Source organism: Podospora bellae-mahoneyi, chromosome 6 (genome assembly GCF_035222275.1).
Source record: "Podospora bellae-mahoneyi strain CBS 112042 chromosome 6, whole genome shotgun sequence".
In the NCBI taxonomy this organism is placed as follows: domain Eukaryota; kingdom Fungi; phylum Ascomycota; class Sordariomycetes; order Sordariales; family Podosporaceae; genus Podospora; species Podospora bellae-mahoneyi.
Genome location: NC_085885.1, coordinates 1,167,824 through 1,185,845, shown reverse-complemented (window position 1 = coordinate 1,185,845; position 18,022 = coordinate 1,167,824). Strand labels below are relative to the sequence as shown.

At 54.6% G+C, this 18,022-nt stretch overlaps 6 protein-coding genes across 6 annotated transcripts; 5 read left to right on the top strand and 1 right to left on the bottom strand.

Moving 5' to 3' along the window:
• The first annotated feature begins 341 nt into the window (after positions 1-341).
• Positions 342-1,989, top strand: QC761_605980 (uncharacterized protein). The gene is made up of 4 exons (XM_062881046.1): positions 342-677; positions 740-1,110; positions 1,163-1,399; positions 1,452-1,989. The coding sequence occupies exons 1-4, from the start codon at positions 600-602 to the stop codon at positions 1,696-1,698; spliced, it is 933 nt and encodes a 310-aa protein (XP_062729296.1). The 5' UTR covers positions 342-599; the 3' UTR covers positions 1,699-1,989.
• A 255-nt stretch (positions 1,990-2,244) lies between these two features.
• QC761_605970 (uncharacterized protein) lies at positions 2,245-2,918 on the top strand (the record flags this gene model as incomplete). The annotated part of the gene is made up of 2 exons (XM_062881045.1): positions 2,245-2,541; positions 2,583-2,918. 2 exons carry the CDS (start codon positions 2,245-2,247, stop codon positions 2,916-2,918), a joined length of 633 nt encoding a protein of 210 aa, XP_062729295.1.
• A 38-nt stretch (positions 2,919-2,956) lies between these two features.
• QC761_605960 (uncharacterized protein) lies at positions 2,957-5,056 on the top strand. The gene is made up of 3 exons (XM_062881044.1): positions 2,957-3,673; positions 3,792-4,089; positions 4,173-5,056. Exons 1-3 carry the CDS (start codon positions 3,446-3,448, stop codon positions 4,916-4,918), a joined length of 1,272 nt encoding a protein of 423 aa, XP_062729294.1. The 5' UTR covers positions 2,957-3,445; the 3' UTR covers positions 4,919-5,056.
• A 475-nt stretch (positions 5,057-5,531) lies between these two features.
• Positions 5,532-8,859, top strand: QC761_605950 (uncharacterized protein; the record flags this gene model as incomplete). The annotated part of the gene is made up of 2 exons (XM_062881043.1): positions 5,532-8,644; positions 8,709-8,859. The coding sequence occupies 2 exons, from the start codon at positions 5,532-5,534 to the stop codon at positions 8,857-8,859; spliced, it is 3,264 nt and encodes a 1,087-aa protein (XP_062729293.1).
• A 585-nt stretch (positions 8,860-9,444) lies between these two features.
• ERG1 (Squalene epoxidase) lies at positions 9,445-10,941 on the top strand (the record flags this gene model as incomplete). Its single annotated transcript, XM_062881042.1, has 1 exon — positions 9,445-10,941. The coding sequence occupies one exon, from the start codon at positions 9,445-9,447 to the stop codon at positions 10,939-10,941; it is 1,497 nt and encodes a 498-aa protein (XP_062729292.1).
• A 282-nt stretch (positions 10,942-11,223) lies between these two features.
• mug81 (putative steryl acetyl hydrolase mug81) lies at positions 11,224-17,202 on the bottom strand (the record flags this gene model as incomplete). Its single annotated transcript, XM_062881041.1, has 1 exon — positions 11,224-17,202. The coding sequence occupies one exon, from the start codon at positions 17,200-17,202 to the stop codon at positions 11,224-11,226; it is 5,979 nt and encodes a 1,992-aa protein (XP_062729291.1).
• Between the last annotated feature and the right edge of the window lie 820 nt (positions 17,203-18,022).

Genomic DNA, 18,022 nt, shown 5'->3' with positions numbered 1-18,022 from the left:
GAGCTCAAAGGAAGAAGGGATCTCCAAAATTACCAGATTTATACTTCAGGCTTCAGACGGAGCAACGGCCAGCCGACCTCCCTTGTTCAGATTTGAAGTGTTCCTGGCAGGAGTGGCAGGTTGGCGTGTGATTGGAGCTCCAACCGTTGACGTAGGTCTTCTGCGGAATTCTGGCGCAGGTGGGCCGCCAAGCAGAGAGAATACCGTATGTTACGCAGAGCTTTACCAAAATTACCCCCACATTTCATCCCACCTTTGGCTCAACCCGACAGGGAAGCCTATTGCTCTTGAAGGGTGGGGCCACAATTCACCCCACCAATGGCCAGACGCACCAGCCACAGCCCACTTTCTAGTATTGTTCAGTGGTGGCACCGATTTTTGCTTCGCGGGGCGGGCCCCAATGACTGTTCTTTGAAAGGGCAAGTGTTGAACACAGCGATACCAAGAGCCTCAACTATTTCCAGGTCCTTCCCAAGACACCAAAGCACCGTCTTCGTCCGTTTCGCACCTTTCTCTTGACTGGTCGAACTTCTCCCTCACAACAAACACCAACACATATCCCGAGTTCGCCCCGCCTGGGAACGGCAAGCACAGTCAAGATGTCGCTCTCCAACTGCAGATTCTACGAGGAGAAGTACCCCGAAATCGACTCCTTTGTGATGGTGAACGTAAAACAGGTACGTTCAGGTCGCTTGCCGGGTCGTTTTTCTCGTATGCAGGTACTGACCGGGTGCTGCAGATCGCCGATATGGGAGCCTATGTCAAACTCCTCGAGTACGATAACATCGACGGCATGATCCTGCTTTCCGAACTCTCCAGACGGCGCATCAGATCGATCCAGAAGCTCATCCGCGTCGGTCGCAATGAGGTTGTCGTTGTTCTCCGTGTCGACAAGGAGAAGGGGTATATCGATCTTTCCAAGCGTCGCGTGTCGCCCGAGGATATCATTCGTTGCGAGGAGCGCTACAACAAGTCCAAGATTGTGCACTCCATCATGAGACACGTTGCTGAGAAGACCGAGACCCCCATCGAGACCCTCTATGAGACAATAGGCTGGCCGCTCAACAAGAAGTACGGCCACTCGCTGGACGCCTTCAAGCTTTCTATCACGTATGTATACCTGTCGTGCTGGGGTGCTGAGCGCATACTGACGGCGATGTAGCAACCCTGATGTCTGGAACGATATCCAGTTCCCCAGCACCCCGGTTGCCGATGAGCTCAAGTCTTACATTGGCAAGCGTCTTACCCCCCAGCCCACCAAGGTCCGTGCCGATGTGGAGGTTACCTGCTTCGGTTATGAAGGTATCGATGCCATCAAGACTGCCCTCCGCACCGCTGAGGCCCGTAACACTGCCGATACTCAGGTCAAGTGCAGACTTGTTTCTCCTCCTCTCTATGTGTAAGTGAATATGAGATATGCTCTAAACACACTGTGCTAACCTCTCTCGCAGTCTTACCAACACGTGCCTGGACAAGAACGCAGGTATCGCTCGGCTAGAGGAGGCCATCGTGGACATCCGCACAAGCATCGAGGCGGCTGGCGGCCACCTGGTGGTCAAGATGGAGCCCAAGGCCGTCACCGAGTCGGATGATGCCGAGCTCCAGGCTCTTATGGAGAAGAGGGAGCGTGAGAACGCCGAGGTCAGCGGTGACGAGTCGGTCAGCGAGTCTGACGACAACATCCCCGAGACGGTTTAATGCATACATTGTTTATGGGCAGGCGTTTTGGGGGACAAAAAGCCGTGGGCATGATAGATACATGGCTATTCTCGATGTCTCATAGCGTTTTAAGATGAATGATGAGGGTACAAAAGTGCCAGTATACACAAAGATCGAGTTGGGGGTTTATGTCTGGCAGCGGAGGGTTTAGACATGAAGATTGGGGGGTGGTCATTTGCTTTGTAATTTGGTCATGAAAAGGGGATGATGTATTCAACGCCACCATCTAGAAGAACATGGCGATGGGTGTATTTTGACTTTTCACATGCATCTCGTATCTCCCTTTAGCCTTGGGCTGTTTGCCCCTGATGTTGTTGTTGCCTGAGTGCATTCACCGAAAACTACCCCTCCACTATTCTAAATTCCTTATCTTATCTATCCCATCTCTCGCCGGCCAAGAAGCTTACCTCACTTCACGGCACGTCAGTCAATCCTTCACCAGCTTTCGAGCTGCATGTATCTTGTACCTATCACTTGAAGCAACAATTTCACCTGGGCGTCAAGACACATCACCCTCTCAATGAAATGGCCCCACGATGGACGTCCTGGATACCAAAAAAGGGAAGCTTCGCACGACAATTTGGCCACTACCTCTTTCGATACGCGACCTGGCTCCCGGCATTTATATGGTTCAATACCTACGTTGCGCAGGTGACCCTTGTCAACGGGCCGAGCATGTACCCGTTTTTGAACAGGGGGTATAATGAGGGTTTGGGGAGGGATTGGTGTTTGGTTTGGAAGGCTGGGGTGAGAGAGGGGTTGAGGAGGGGGGAGGTGGTGACTTTTAGGTATGTTTATCTCATGGAGAGGGAGGGAGGTGAGGGGAGGGAAAGGGGAAGGGAAAGGAGAAGGGAAAGGGGAAGGGGAAGGGGAAGGGAAAGGGAAAGGGAAAGGGAAAGGGGAAGAGGAAGGGAAGGGGACGGCGGTTTTGGCTAATGATGGGAACAGGAGCCCAACTGATCCGGATAAGATTGTGGTCAAGCGAGTGGTGGGTTTGGAGGGGGATAGGATTATACCGAAGCCGGTTGCGACTTGGGGGACGGACGGGCCGACGAGGAAGGTGTTGTATCCGGTTGGGATGGTGGTGCCGGAGGGGCATGTTTGGGTGGAGGGGGATAATAGGGATAGGAGTAGGGATAGTAATTACTATGGGCCGGTCAGTGCGGGTTTGGTTACGGGACGGGTGGTTTATGTTTTGAGGGGGTGGAGGTTGGTGAGGGTTGTTCCCGAGGTGCCGGGGAGGGGGGTTGTGAGGGCGTGAGAGGGATGGAAGGTATGGGAGTGGTTGTGGGAGTGGTTGTGGGAATGGTCACGCAAAGGAAACGGATAAGGGACATGGGAAAGGCTGTATATTTATGGATTATGGGTTATGGGTTATGGGTATAAGTATCAAATGTGTACAACAGTTGTAAATGCCAATTCAAGAGGCTCAAAATGCATGTCTCTCTCTTAGAGAGAGAAGGGGTGTGCATGGCACGGGCCAAGAGACACCAATGACGCTAGCGAAAAAAGATCGGAGGTCTGGAGCACCAGGTGCCGCCCAGAATTTTGAACTGGGAAACATTGAATTTGCGATATGCGCAGCAACCCCAAATCCGACGACGCCAGAACCCTGTGACGAAACTCGAAGGCCGAGAAAAATAACGAGAGAATTTTCTTTCCTGAGCCCCCTGGCCTGGGCGGCGCATAGCGCAATTCTCTTCTTTTTTCTGCCCCGGGGCCAGCGATGGTGCTAGGCTTTGGATCTGCCGCCGCCAGTAGCAATAGCACCACCACCACATCGTCGTCGTCGTCGTCGCCGAGTTCGAGCCAGCAGTCCCCCCTCGACCATCATGTTATTACCCAGACACCGGGCATCCTCTCGCAGCATACCACCACTCCAGAAATTCAGCATAATATGAGATCCGAATCCGAAGATGGAGAGCAGCTGGAAGGCCGCCCGCCTTACCTGCACGTGCGTCGTCACTTGTACTCTAATTTCTCTTTTCTTGCCGCTGGTTTCTCTCTCGATTTCTGAGGGCTTTCCGGCGGTCCGACGACTTGTGCGCTGACCTGTCTTCACTTTTGTGCAGTGCATGCTTGCGGGCGGGATAGGCGGTACGAGCGGCGATATGCTCATGCACTCGCTCGATACGGTAAAAACACGACAGCAGGGCGACCCTCACATTCCACCAAAGTACACGTCTCTCGGATCCTCGTATTACAAGATTTGGCGACAGGAAGGGATACGGCGAGGGCTATATGGTGGATGGCTGCCGGCGTTGTTTGGCTCTTTTCCGGGGACTGTTTTGTTCTTTGGGAGCTATGAATGGAGCAAGAGGCAGATGTTGGACTTTGGCATTCAACCACATTTGACATATCTCACGGCTGGTTAGTGGAAATTTCTGAAGAGGGGAGGGTGGGGGGTTGATGTTTGGGGGAGAGTCGTGGGCTGATGGTTGTGTTTTCTGCAGGATTTTTCGGCGATTTTGTTGCCTCTTTTGTCTATGTTCCGTCCGAGGTGCTCAAGACAAGACTCCAGCTTCAGGGACGATACAACAACCCGCATTTCGCCTCGGGGTACAACTATCGGGGAACAACAGACGCCTTGAGGACCATTGTCCGCAACGAAGGCCCCTCGGCTCTGTTTTACGGCTACGGTGCCACATTATGGCGCGATCTGCCTTATTCGGCCCTCCAGTTCATGTTTTACGAGCAGGGTCAAGCCTGGGCTCGAAAGTGGAAGGACGGCCGGGATATTGGCTGGCAGCTCGAGCTGTTGACTGGTGCGGCAGCGGGCGGTTTGGCCGGGACGATAACATGCCCGTTGGACGTTGTGAAGACGAGACTCCAAACCCAGGTCGTTGAGGTACCAGGACAGTCTTCGCCCGTGATCGCAAAGCCTGCCGTTGTCAAAGACGGACAACATGGCACACCAGTCGCCGAAGCAGCGAGCCCAAAACTGCAGAAGCGGTTGATATCGACTTCGTCGCCCTCGACACACACGCCCAAACCCGGTGCTGTAACGCTCAACACGTCCTCGGTCATGACTGGGCTAAAGATCATCTACAAGAGCGAGGGTATTGGGGGGTGGTTCAGGGGTGTTGGGCCGAGGGCTGTTTGGACCAGCATTCAGAGCGGCTGCATGCTGTTCTTGTACCAGAATGTTCTCCGTCAGCTGGAGAAGTACATGCCGATGGAGCGCCGGGAGGTCGTTTAGATCTAGGGTAAATAGATGGCGCGCAGCATGAAATGTACTTGTATATAGACCATTGTATGATATGAAAAGATGTCGACATGCATGGGTAGGGAAGGTGGAGGGGAGGTTAACTCATGTGGGCGTTATTTTTGGGAGGATGGGTGGGAGGGTTGGGCTGGATAGACAGACTTTTAAGGAGATAGATGGGATAGATGTATGAACTCCTCAATCAGCAAGATATAATAACAACTGAAGATCTTTGAAAGGCTTGGTGATAGCGGAGCTACATAGAGCAGCTGCAGTTAATTCTCGGGGTAATGCAACCATAACAGTTTTGTCTTGGCGCGCCTAAGCTCCCCCAAGAAGGCGGGGTTGTGATTGGCTGCGGCTTTGAATCTCAGCTTGAAGGACCCATTCTTGGGGGGGAGCTTCTCGCAAACTAGTAACTATCATGTCATTCGGCCCCCAAAAAAATAATTATTCTTCTCGTATGATGGCCGCTGCGCTCGATTGAGTTTACCAACCTACGGGACGTACGGCAGTTTCAGAGGGGAGGGAATCTGACGACTCTTTTCTTTTCTTTTTCCAGCAATGCGCCGGACGAAATGAAGACCAAGCGCCGACGACCACCACGATGCCGCCGAATCTACCTGTGCCCTCCAAGGCTGCCCTGACGGCGCTCCAAGGGCTTGTTGTGGGCACGACCTGCACCATTGCGATTATTGCCGAGGATCGGAGGCGGAGGATAAACAGCGCGCTGAGGATTGTGGAGAACGGGGAGAGGCTCAAGAGCTGTCGGCAGTACAGGCCGGGAGGGGGGAGGACGAGGTTGAGGGTGTTGCAGGAGCGGGCTGTGCAGGTTGATGAGGAGCCGGTTGTGCTTTCGCCTGCGGATGGGGGGGGGAGGTGTGGAGGGGCTTGTTTGGAGAAGCAGGAGAAGAGAGATGCTGGGGTAGAGGGTGAGGTGGGAGGGGGAAGGGTGGCTGAACCGCCGGAATTGGACCCTTTTGCCGAGTTTAATGCTGCTGCGTGGCGGGATGGGCGGGAGAAGGGAGTGAAGAGGTCGGTGGCGGTTCCGGAATGGTATAGGGAGCATCAGGCTTCTGTGAAGGCGAGGTCTTTTCGGGATATCTCCTCCATTCAGAGGAAGGCTACCACCGGCGCAGGTGTTCCTGATGTGCCCACCAACACAGTATCGACGACACAGCTTGAAGGAAAGACGGCTGGACAGAATACCGACCCAACCGCTTCCCTCTCGTGGCTCAACACCGTCCAGTCCCTTCAATTCCCTTCGACAATAAAGATCCTAAGGTTAATCCAGGAGGCCTGCATCTCCAAAAACGCAACCCGGCTCGGCCACGTCGTTCAATTCGTCCTAGAAAACTCCGAAAGCGCCATCACAGGACAACCAGGCTGGTTATCCGGCACCGCCCTCCTCTGCAGAACCTGCCAAGAAGCAGGCATGCTCGAAGAAGCAGGCAACGTCCTCGCACGAGTCCTGCGAAGCGGAAAAATCAACGAAATCGATTACTACGCCTTTGAACCATCCTCCCTCATCCGCTCCCTCCTGGCCCACGCCGAAACCCTCAAATCCAACCAAGACGCCCGCCTGCGCATCCTCGACCTCGCCGCGGTGGTCTACCGTCCCAAAATTGCGGACCGAACCCCCGTGGTTGACCCCAGCCTCCACGAAACCGGCCGGAGGCTGCTTGAAGCGAGATTCGCGGCTGGCCACCTCATCAACGGCCGAGAAATTTATCGGCGGTGCCATGGTTATGCCCTCCGTATGGGGGACGCAACTCCCGAGTTCACGCATTGGTATTTGACCAAACTGGCCGAGCAACACAGCTACAAGATGGCGATCCAGATATTCCGGTTCAATTACGCAAACTGCATGCCGGACTCGGTGTCGCTGTATGACATCGCCAGGCTGGCGGTCGATTGCGTTGAAAAGGCGCACAACCACCGGGCAGATGATGTGCTGCACACGCTGAGAAAACTGTACAGGGGTATCGACTTTAAGATGCCGTCCGAGCTGGCTACGAGGTTGCTGGTGGCGCACTGGAGGAGGAATAAGGATTTTGGCGGGACTCAGAGGCTATTTGATACCCTTGGGGAGGAGGCGGGCATCGAGAAGGAGGTGCTCTACCCTGACGCGCTGTACCGGGTCATGGTGGAGATTTCTCTCGAGGCTGGGGAGGAGGCGTTGGCGGAGTGGTATTTTGAAAAGTCGGCGGCGGATGGGTTTGTGGTTTTTGAGGATGTGAGGATGCTGGGGGTTTTTGCGAGGCATTATGCTGCCGGGGGGGACTGGGAGGCGGTGAGGGCGATTTTTGAGAGGATGAAGGTTGAGGAGGACGATCCGGAGGGGATGAAGAATTACAGTCAGGCTTTTGTGCCGGTGCTGAAGGCGTATGCGGATGGGCACACGGTGGAGGAGACGGATGGGTTTTTGAGGGGGTATGTGGAGGGGTTGGGGGTGCCGCTGAACAATTACATCTTCAGCGTGATGGGGGCGAAGTATGCGAAGGGGAGGGATGTGGGCAGGATGGTGGAGTGGTTGGAGTACTGTGCTGGGTTGGGGTTTGAGGTGGACGCGGCGTTTAGCAATGTTATTTTGACGGTTCTGAGGAGGGAGTGGAAGATGCCGTTTAGGGATTTGAGGACGCTTTATCGGAAGCTGAGGTTGCTGAGTCCGAAGTTTGCGGATAGGTACACCGAGACGGTGATGGTGAGGGCGGCGTTGGGGGATGGGAGCGGGGGGAGGGCGACGAGGGGGAGGTTGTTGTCTCTACGTGTTGAGCGCAATATTTTGCCGCACAAGGGCAAGTGTGCGGATGCGAGGGAGCTTGCGCTGGTTATGAAGGAGCATCTGACGTACGGCCACCCGAGGGTGGCATTGAGGATGTACAGGGTGTCTCGACACGAGGGGATGGATGTCTCCCATGGGACACTGCGGCTGGCGGTTCAGGCGCAGCTGCAGGCTGAGCCGGATAGCTATCAAGACGCGTACGAACTCGTGCGGGATGCACAAGACAATGGGCTTGAGACGGAGGGAATCATCAATTATATCGTTGGCTGGAAGATTCGCAACCTCTTCACAGACATGAAGAGGGAAAGGAAGGCGTGGCACCCAAGTCGCATGCTGATGGTTGTTCAGGATAGCCTCAGAGGCATAGAAGAGCTAGGGATCAACCCCACAGACACGGCACTGCACCAAGCAGCGAGGATATGCCTCACGATGCGGTTCTACTCTGGAGCGATAGTCTACGCTGCTCATGCCGCCAAGGCCAAAGGTGAATCACCGTGCTATAACCTCGCCAACTTTGGCATCATCCTCAGTGCGGCAACCAAACTCCTCGACGTGGCGAGGCTGAAGCTAGCGATTGGGCGGGCACTGAGCAGCAGTTACAAAGAGGACACTGCCTGCCTCAACATGCTCAAGACGGCGTTTACCTACGTCAAGAGGTTCGAGCCGAACCCAGAGTCTACGACAGCAAAGTCGAAACAAGAGCAGGCCTATGAGGTTCTGGAGAAGGCGATCAAAGCCATTGTCGAAGCAAGGGAGATACTGAGGGTGGACGCTGCACGACTGGGAACGGATGCGCTGAGGGTTATGAAGGAGAGCGCGCTTGCTGCTGGGTATCCGCCGGTGGACTTTGACGAGATCCCTTGGTTGAATAGTACCTATGGGAAGGGGGGGAGGATAGAGAGCGGGGATGGTTCGCATTTGGTGTTGACCCAAGCGTAAGGGTTGGGAAAGGGGGGAGGATAGAGAGCGGGGATGGTTCGCATTTGGTGTTGACCCAAGCGTAAGGGTTGGGAAAGGGGGGAGGGCCGTTGTACAATACATATATACCAAGCATATTGCATTATCGGGAGGTTTTTGGGAACTGGGGGATTCGAAAAAGGGAAACAAATGTAACATGAAAAGTTTGACGAATATGATCATATTTGAATAAAAACAGGCCACGCCATTGGAATTCAAGCGTCTTGGCCATCGACTGACATGTGAATTTCTGGAAGCGGTCGGGTCGCGGTGGGTGGGACTTATCAGGGGCAAGAACGCGCAGAAGGGGGAAAGGGGGCCCATGCGCTCGGGCGGTGATTGGTTGGCTGGGACCGGGGGCGATGAGCGGTGCTTCCCGCCATGGGACGATTTGTCGTCGAGATCGGTTGGAGGTCAATTTCGAGAGCCAGGAAACACACACCACTTTTTGTTTTATATATTTGCTTTCTTTTGCTTTTCGTGTTCTTGAAGAGAGAGAGAGAGAGATAGAGAGAGAGATAGAGAGAGAGAAAGCTCCGACACCCCATTGACGAATCACGATTAGAGGAATTGGGAGGCGGTCTAAAAGGCGCTGGTTATTTCGCGGGACTTTGTTGTTTTGTTTGCAACCTTCTACTCTAAACTTAATCGCCAAAAGCCAATTCCTTTCTTTTCCGCCACGACGACACCACGGTGACCTCACCGTTCGTCTGATATTTTCTCCCTCCCCGTCCCCTCTCACCTATTCCGCAACACACAACACATACCGCCCATCATCATGGCCTCCAAACCAAAATCCGCCCTCGACCACGAGCGCACCCGCCGCGAGCAACACCACGAAGCAGACATCGTCGTCATCGGCGCCGGCGTCTTCGGCTGCGCAGCCGCGTTCTCTTTCGCAAACCAAGGCCGCTCCGTCATCCTCCTCGAGCGCTGGCTCCACGAGCCCGACCGCATCGTAGGCGAACTCCTCCAGCCGGGCGGTGTAGCCGCCCTCAAGAAACTCGGCCTGGCGAAATGCCTGGAGGGCATCGATGCTATCCCTTGCTACGGCTACCACGTCTTGTACCGCGGTGATGACGTCGCGATCCCATACCCTACTGTCTCGCCGGAGGGAAACGTCGTGGTGACAAGAGGGGAGAAGAGAGACAGGAGAGGGCCAGAGGGGAGGGCGTTTCACCACGGGAGGTTCATCATGCAGCTGAGGAAGGCGTGTCATGAACATCCGAATATCACTGTTTTCGAAACAGAGGTGACAGATCTCGTCCAAAAGGGAGGGGAGGTACTAGGTGTGAAGACGAGGACGACAACAGACAAGGAGAAGAACCTCAGGAAGGAAGAGGCCTTCTTTGCTCCCTTGACCATCGTGGCGGATGGTTACGCCAGCAAGTTCAGACAACCGCTTCTGAACAAGACCCCCATCGTCAAGTCAAAGTTTTATGCGTTGGAGTTGATCGACTGTGATTTTCCCCCGCAATACTACGGCCACGTCTGCATCGGGGACGCGTCGGTCGTCCTGCTCTACCAAATCGGCACTCGCGAAACCAGGGCTTTGATCGACGTTCCACTCGACTGCGCGGCTGCCTCCCCTCAGAACGGGGGAGTGAGGGGATACATCCAAAACGTCGTTTTGCCTGCCCTCCCTAAATCAGTCCAACCCTCCGTTGTCAAGGCGCTCGCCGACGGGAAGATTCCGAAATCAATGCCAAACAGCTGGCTCCCGCCCACGAAACAGACAACCACCCCTGGCGTTTTAGTCCTGGGAGACGCGCACAATATGCGCCACCCCTTGACGGGGGGAGGCATGACTGTCGCGTTCAACGACGTGGTTGTCTTGTCGTATCTGCTCTCCCCGGAGCAAATCCCTAACCTGTCTGATCACGGAGCGGTGTCGTCGGCAATGAGCACGTTTCACTACCGCCGGAAGAGCCTGACGAGCATTATCAATGTTTTGGCGCAGGCGTTGTACAGCCTGTTTGCGGCGAATGATTGGCAGCTGAGGGCGCTGCAGAGGGGGTGTTTTCGGTATTTTCAGATGGGTAGGACGGACGAGCCGGTTGCGCTGATGGGAGGGATGATGCAGAGGCCGTTGGTGCTGGCTAGGCATTTTTTTACCGTGGCGTTTTTGGCGATCTGGATGAACACTGTTGAATTGTGCGGGGGGAATGTGGTTTTGGGGGCGGTGATGTTGCCGCTGGCGGTTGTTCAGGCGGTGATGATTTTGTGGAAGGCTTGCGTGGTGTTTTTGCCGGTTTTTGGGACGGAGTTGTGGTAAGGGGGGGGAGGGAAATGGATGGGTGGGACGTGATGGTTTTGGTTGGAAATTGGGAGGGAAAAGGGGGGGGGAATATGAGGATAAAAGATAGGTGAAGCAAGAAGGTTATTATATTAGTAATGGTAATGAATAGATGTTTCAAGGACAGGTTTTATTCTCGCAGATTCTCGCAGTGTTGTTTATTGGTGTGTGTGGGTTATATTCGATTTATGTATTTGTGAGCCTTTTACTTGGACAACTTCTCGAACATCTGGAGCCCATCTCCTATTTTCATGTCTTAACTCAACTCATCTCCCCTTCCTGCCCCTGAGGCATCTTCCCTTTCTCCTTCCCCCCGACATCGACATCCACCACCGGCTTCCCCGGCACATCAGCCTTAACCCCCCACTCCACACCCACATACCCATCACTCACCACCAAAACATCATACCTCCTCTTGCCCTCACACTCAGGCAACTTGATCACCGCTCTCGCCGTCGGCCTGTCCCCAATCTCAACGGGGTTTCTCTTCCCATTTTTGTCTCTAGCCTGCCGTTCACTCCAACCCACCCTCTTGACAGCCACCACCTCGTCCGTGGCCAAATCCCCAACAATAACAAAATACCCCTCTGTCTGTGGCTTGGGATACTTTGGCGCGTAGATCCTCCCCTCCCTTTCCGTGATGGGGTTCTTACGCCTCAAGGTGACGGTCAAAGACGTGTTTCTCACATCGTCGACACTGACATTCACATCAGGCAGGCAAGCCGCCGCTTTTTTGAACTTGGCGATTGCAGAACTCGGGACGTGAAGCTCGCGAGCAAGACGATCGAGTTGGTTCTGGTTGCGGGATATCCTCGCGATGTCCCGCAACGGCGTGGGTTTGCGCTTGTTGTTTGCAGGGAGGGAGACTCCCGGTAGCAAGGAGACGGGGTCCTCGTCAGGCCAGATGCCACCCTTTACTGCCTGGAGGAGGGAAGCAAACGATTTGAGAGAGGAGAGGTAACCCAGTTCGGCCATGACGTCGATGCCGGCTTGGATGATACGAACTGACTGATCCAATACCGAAGTCTGATCACCGACGTAATCGGTAATCGGCAGCGTAATCCCCGACATGTGAGCTTGCAACAGCAAAAAAGCCTTGACATGGGGATCCCACATGGGCAGACCGAAGGCTGTCCCTGGGAAGGGGAGGTTCTTGGATAGCTCGGCGTTGATGAGGTCTTCGTTGTGCCGGACGGGGAGTTCGTCGTATTCGGTCGCGATGGACATCCATGACAGGACGTCGATGAAGGCGGCTTGGGGTTTGGCTTTCTTGACGAGCTGGCGGATGGTTTTGTGGGAGAGGTAGTAGTAGGACATGATCTTGCCTAGGGGTGTAGGGTCGACATCCCCGTTAGGGTAAACCTCCACGCACTTTGATACTGTCAGCTCATGAAGCGAAGAGTCCACCATGGAGATCATAAACTCGTTGGCCAGCTGCTGAGCCGTAGTGGTGTTGTGCTCCTCGGCAGAGATCTCCAGCCCATAATACGACGGATTCTTGTGCAAGCGTCTGAAGAAAAACGTCCACGTCAGGTAGTCCAACGCATCCTGCTTGGTGATGATCGTCTCGGCGCAAATCTCAGCACACAAATGGTTGTCCAGCACCGTGTGCAGCGACGACTCAACCGGGAAGCCGGTGTGCAAGAAGTGCTTGTAAAAGTCCTTCTTGGAGTCTTGCGTAAAGATGCGAGCAACACCAGAGCTGTCGAACTGCGGGCGACCAGCACGACCCAACATCTGCAGCACATCCGTCAAGTCCATGTCCTTGTACGCCTCAATCTTGGCGTCGTAGAACTGCGTTCCCTTGACCACGACTAAGTGAGCTGGCAAGTTGACACCCCAAGCTAGCGTGCTCGTCGCGATCAAGATCTGGATCTTGTTGTTGAGGAACAGCTCCTCGGCGATCTGCCTGTCACCCTCCACCAGACCGGCATGATGCAGACCAATTCCAAAGCTGATGGCCTCCTTGAGAGCCTCGTCCTTGACCCGAGACAAGATACCCTGCAAGTCATCTTCGTCCATGCTCAAGAACCGTCTCGGGTTATCCTCCATACCGCACAGATTGATCAGATCCTTGGCCGTCAACCTCGTCTGCCGACGGGACGGCACAAAGACGATAACGGGCTTCTCCGGACTATGATTCAAGATAGCCAGGAAAGTAGGCCGGTTCATAGACTGCATCAGCGGACAGAAGCCTCTAACCTCTGGGAACCCATCGATATACAACTCCAGCGGCACTGGACGAACCGAGTGCCTAAAGTTGAACAGCCCCTCCTCCCCTTTCACACCTAGCCAGTTCCCCAAGTCAGTCGCATTGGCGCAAGCAGTCGACATGCCCAACAGCCTGACGGCATTCTTTGTCGACGCAGCGATGTAGTTCATGCGCGACACGATAATCTCCAAAATAGGACCACGGTCACCAGCCAGCAGATGAATCTCGTCAATAACGACCAGACTAACCTTGCGGACGTATCCTCTCGTCTGCCAACTACGCGAGATGCCATCCCACTTCTCGGGAGTGGTGATGATGATATCAGCGTCTTGAATGGTCCGGGTGTCGGGAGTATTGTCACCCGTCAACTCTACCAGCCTCAGCCCCAATGGTTTGGCAAGGCGGTCGCCCCAGTCCTTGACACGCTCGCGGACGAGGGCCTTCATGGGAGCGATGTAAACCACCTTTGACCCAGGACGCTCCCGGAAAGCCCACCACATGGCCAGTTCGGCAGCCACAGTCTTGCCGCTGCCTGTTGGCGAACCCAGCAGAACGTTGACTGGTCGGTGGTATAGCGTGTGGAACAACTGCGTCTGCATGGGGTTGAAGTACCGGAAGCGCTGGGCGTACAGCTCCTCCAGGGCCGGGTTCTTGAGAGCCGAAACAGGCAGAGGCTGAAGGTTCAGGAGATCCGTGTACACGCTCTCGGTGTCCGGCCTGATGAGATGCTGGAAAGAAACAGCAGTGACCGTCTCAGCACCAAGCCATCGGTCAGACACCGCCCTGACGTAAATCTGATTCGGCAGCGGATCGCTCAGCGGAATCGTAAAGTTGAGCTCATGATCATCATGCAACCTCCTCCTACTAAGGATGAAGAACTCATGATGATAGATCTCAGACGTCTCCGAGTTCTCAACCCAGATGTAGTACGACTCCGAGGTCCCATGAAGGTAATCATTCCAGCGGAAATCAGGAGTGACAAACAGCCTGATTCTCAAGACATCCCGGTTCAAGGGCGCAATCTCGGCCTCAATGCTCAAGGTGGGGAAGTTGTCAAGTAACTTGGCAATTTTGTGGCCCGTCTTGAAGTTATTGACCAGATTCCCAATCTCGGCCGGCTCCATCTCGCGCATCGACTCAATCGACAAAGCCTCCTTCGCATCCAGGCTGTTCAGAACCGGCTTGGGGAGATCGAACTGGTGGAACGGATGCTGGAAAGCCCAAATCCGCTTCTCAATCGACTTGGCCATGGTCAACAGAACCAAGCACTGGTACCCCCATCTCCTGTTCAGCGCAATCATGAACAGAGCCCGGCAGATACGGCCGGCCTGCTGAGCAACATAATTCAAGTCGTTTGTCAGCGCAAAGTCCTCTGGCTGGAGCCTTGAGATGTATGCCTGCAGCAGGATATTGGTCTTTGTCTGCGGTGTGTCAATGCCGCCCTTGATCTCGTATGGGATAAAGTGCTGGTTCGCCTTCATCCGCGACAGCTCGTCGGCCTCGTTGTTTCTCGACTGAATGTTGTCAAACTCGCCAGACATGGCAATCATCATGAGGATGTCCTTCTCGGCCGAGTCCCACTTCATCAGCGAGTTGAAGATTTGGATGCTGGTGTGTTGAATGTAGTATTGGCTGGCAATACGGCCGATGTCCTTGCTGCGCAGCTCCTCGGTCGTCTCGTTGAAGATGATCATCTGACTTTGCCGAAGCGTCCGGGCAGCTTGAATGGCCAGCTTGCGTCGTCTTTGGACCAGTTGAGGGTCGTCGCTGTACTCGGACCAGTCGATACCATAGGCCATCGGGTTCCTCCTCATCCGCACAAACAGATACGAGTAACCGATCCACTTGACGGCATCGTTGATCGAGGTGACGGTGCCCAGCGCAATCTCAGCATTCAAGTTGTCCACCAACTTGGCCGAGAACTTGGACTCGATCGGTAGCTGGTCGGTCACGGCAGTGAGGTAATGAGCCAGCCTGTCGTGCGTCGTGCAGATCATGCCAATACCAGTATCCTCAAACTGGGGACGACCAGCACGACCAAAGATCTGCAGCACATCCAGAATGCCCAGGTCCACAAACTTGCCCTCCTGGGCACTGTAGACCTGGGTCCCCTTGATGACAACCGCCGCCGCCGGCAGGTTGACGCCCCACGCCAACGTTGCCGTACAGCACAAGACCTTGATCACACCCTCCCCAAACAGCCTCTCCATCAAGTTCCGGTCCGACCTCGCCATACCCGCATGGTGAATGCCCAGCCCCTTTGGCACCAAGTCCCTAATCTCCCTCGCCTTCGTCTGCTTCACATCCCTCATCGCCGCCTCAAACTTCTCACTCCCACTCGGATCAAACAACCCGACACAAGCCTGGTCCGTAGCCTTCTCATACAGCATCTTGGCCGTCGCCTGCGTGTCCCTCCTCGAATGGACAAAGACCATGACTTGATGCCCCTGTTCCAGCATCTCCCTCACCTTCTCAAACGCCACCTCGTCAATGTTGTCTCTCGACTGCCTCGTCCCCGCCTTCCCCTTCACGCCCAAAAAGTGCTGCTCTAACGGCACCGGCCTGAAGCTCGAATCAAAATAAAACAACCCCCTCTGCTTGTTCACGCCCAAAAAGTCGGCCACGTCCACATAATTCGGCAGCGTGGCACTCAACCCAACAATACGAATCAAGCTCTGCGTGCTCTCCACCTGCCTCTGCGTCCTCGCCACCAGACTCTCCAACACCGCACCCCTCTCATCATGAAGCATATGCACCTCATCAATGATCAACAACCTGACCTTCTGCACCAACTCGGTATCCCCCGTCCCTTTTCGTGTAACCACGTCCCACTTCTCCGGCGTCGTAACAATAACCTGCGTCTCCACCACCTCCCTCTTCGTCAGGTGCATATCACCCGTGTACTCCCTCACCCTGACCCCCAACCAAGCCAACCTCTTCCCCAACTTCTCCGTAATTTCGGCCGCCAGCGCCTTCATCGGCGCGACATACACAATCTTGAACTCTGCCAGATCAACCCCAAACTCGCTCGCGTCATGAACCTCCCCAGGACTCGGCGTCAGATACTGCCCCACCGTCTGCAGCACAGTCAACATCGCAGCATCCGTCTTCCCCGCCCCCGTCGGCGCACAGATCAGCATGTTCTCCCCCGTCTTGTACGCAACCGGGTAAACCAAGCTCTGCATCCGATTCAGACTCTCATACCCCCTAAACGTCCCCCGGCAAAGCCCATCCAGCTCCTTGATGCTGACAAGCCTGTGCCCCGGCCACAGCGTCCCCGCCCGCCCCGCGGGGATGACATACTCCTCGTGCTTTTCAAACTCCAACCTCTGACTGTTGGGCGGGAGCTTGTACTTGTGCCCGCTGTGCGACAGCGTGTTTCCACCATGGTATTGTTTGTAAACGTGGGGGTACTCCTCCTCCTTTTCCCGTGCCTGTTGCAACTTTCGGCCCTTATGCAACCGATCCCTTTCCCGTAACTGCTCCTGCCTCTGAGCTTTTGTCAGCAACCGGGTGCCAGACCTCTCTGAGGCAGCAGCGGCAACAACCTCGCCCCTGTGCAGAGACAACTCGACCACAAAGTCCAAGTCGTCAAAACCGATCAGGTCAGTCAGTTGGCTTTGCACCTCCTCTTCCGACCTCTTTCCCGCTGTCAAAATTTCCAGAATCTGCCCCTCTAATGCTTGGCCGTCAAGACCGGAGGGGTGGTTTTGGCATTTCGCCGCCAACCAGTTCAAGTCGTAAACCGTTTCCGAACTGGAAGGCCGGCCGCTGAACTGGTCGTCACCACCGCTGGAGATGTCCTCAGAGTCATCACTGTCGGAGAGGAGGTCGTCGTCGTCGTCCGAGATAAAGTCCCAGATGTCCCCGTTTCTGGGGTGCCGGGGCTCAATCTCGTCGTCTGTCCAGTCGCCTTCGTTATCGCTGTTAGTCGGGGGTGATGGTTTGAGGTTGGCCGAGGCGACGGCTGATTTCATGGCTGAGACCTGGGCGCGCCATTCTTCTAGGCTGAGGGATGGAGTCGTCATTTTTGCCGTGTGAGATTCCTGGGATTTGTGTGCCGTGGGAATGAATGATGCTGGTGTTGATGGCTCAAAGGTAGGTAGGTACGTAATCAAGTGGTGAGGTTGTGAATAGTGGGCTCAGACTGATGAGCTACTGCTGTGTCGTCAAGGAATGGCCAGAGTCGAGCTGTTGTTTATGCCCTTTGTTTTCAGACCGTTTATGTTTGCCGATGCGATGAAACCCTCTGAGTTCTTCAACGGCGGGAGAATCGCAGATAATCCTTCCCCCAACTAAGTGAGTTTAAGCGTTGATAAGTTGCCCCTCACAAATCAAGCTTGGCCAAACTTGCCCGTTTGAGTCAGCCCGGAGAATGGGTTTGCGGCTCCCGGCTGCTTGTGATTCATAGGTGCTTAACCCTAACCCTCCCTTTCCCCCATCTCGCAGCCCGTACGTAGTCATGTCTAGAATAACTCGAGCACAATTCAGAGGTGCAAAAATGTGTTTATCATTTTGGATTCCCATCCCATACATTATCACCCCTTAAATATATTCAAATGTGATTCCCACCAAGAAATCACCCAATCTATGTACCCAATGCATGCCAAAGCCAGACAGATAGATGTAAGTAAGCCAATGCCTTCCCCCTTTTCCCGGCCTACTAGCCTTTGCCTTGCCGCCGTCATATGTTGTTGTGCTGCCATTTTGTGTCCCATTCCGTAAGAAAGATGATAATGTCCCGTCAATGTCGTTGTTGCTGCCGTGGTATCTCGATGCCATTTGTCCGCTCGCCAGTCTTCATCCCGTGAGGTCCTCCTGCCTCCAGTCATTCACATAGTATTAACC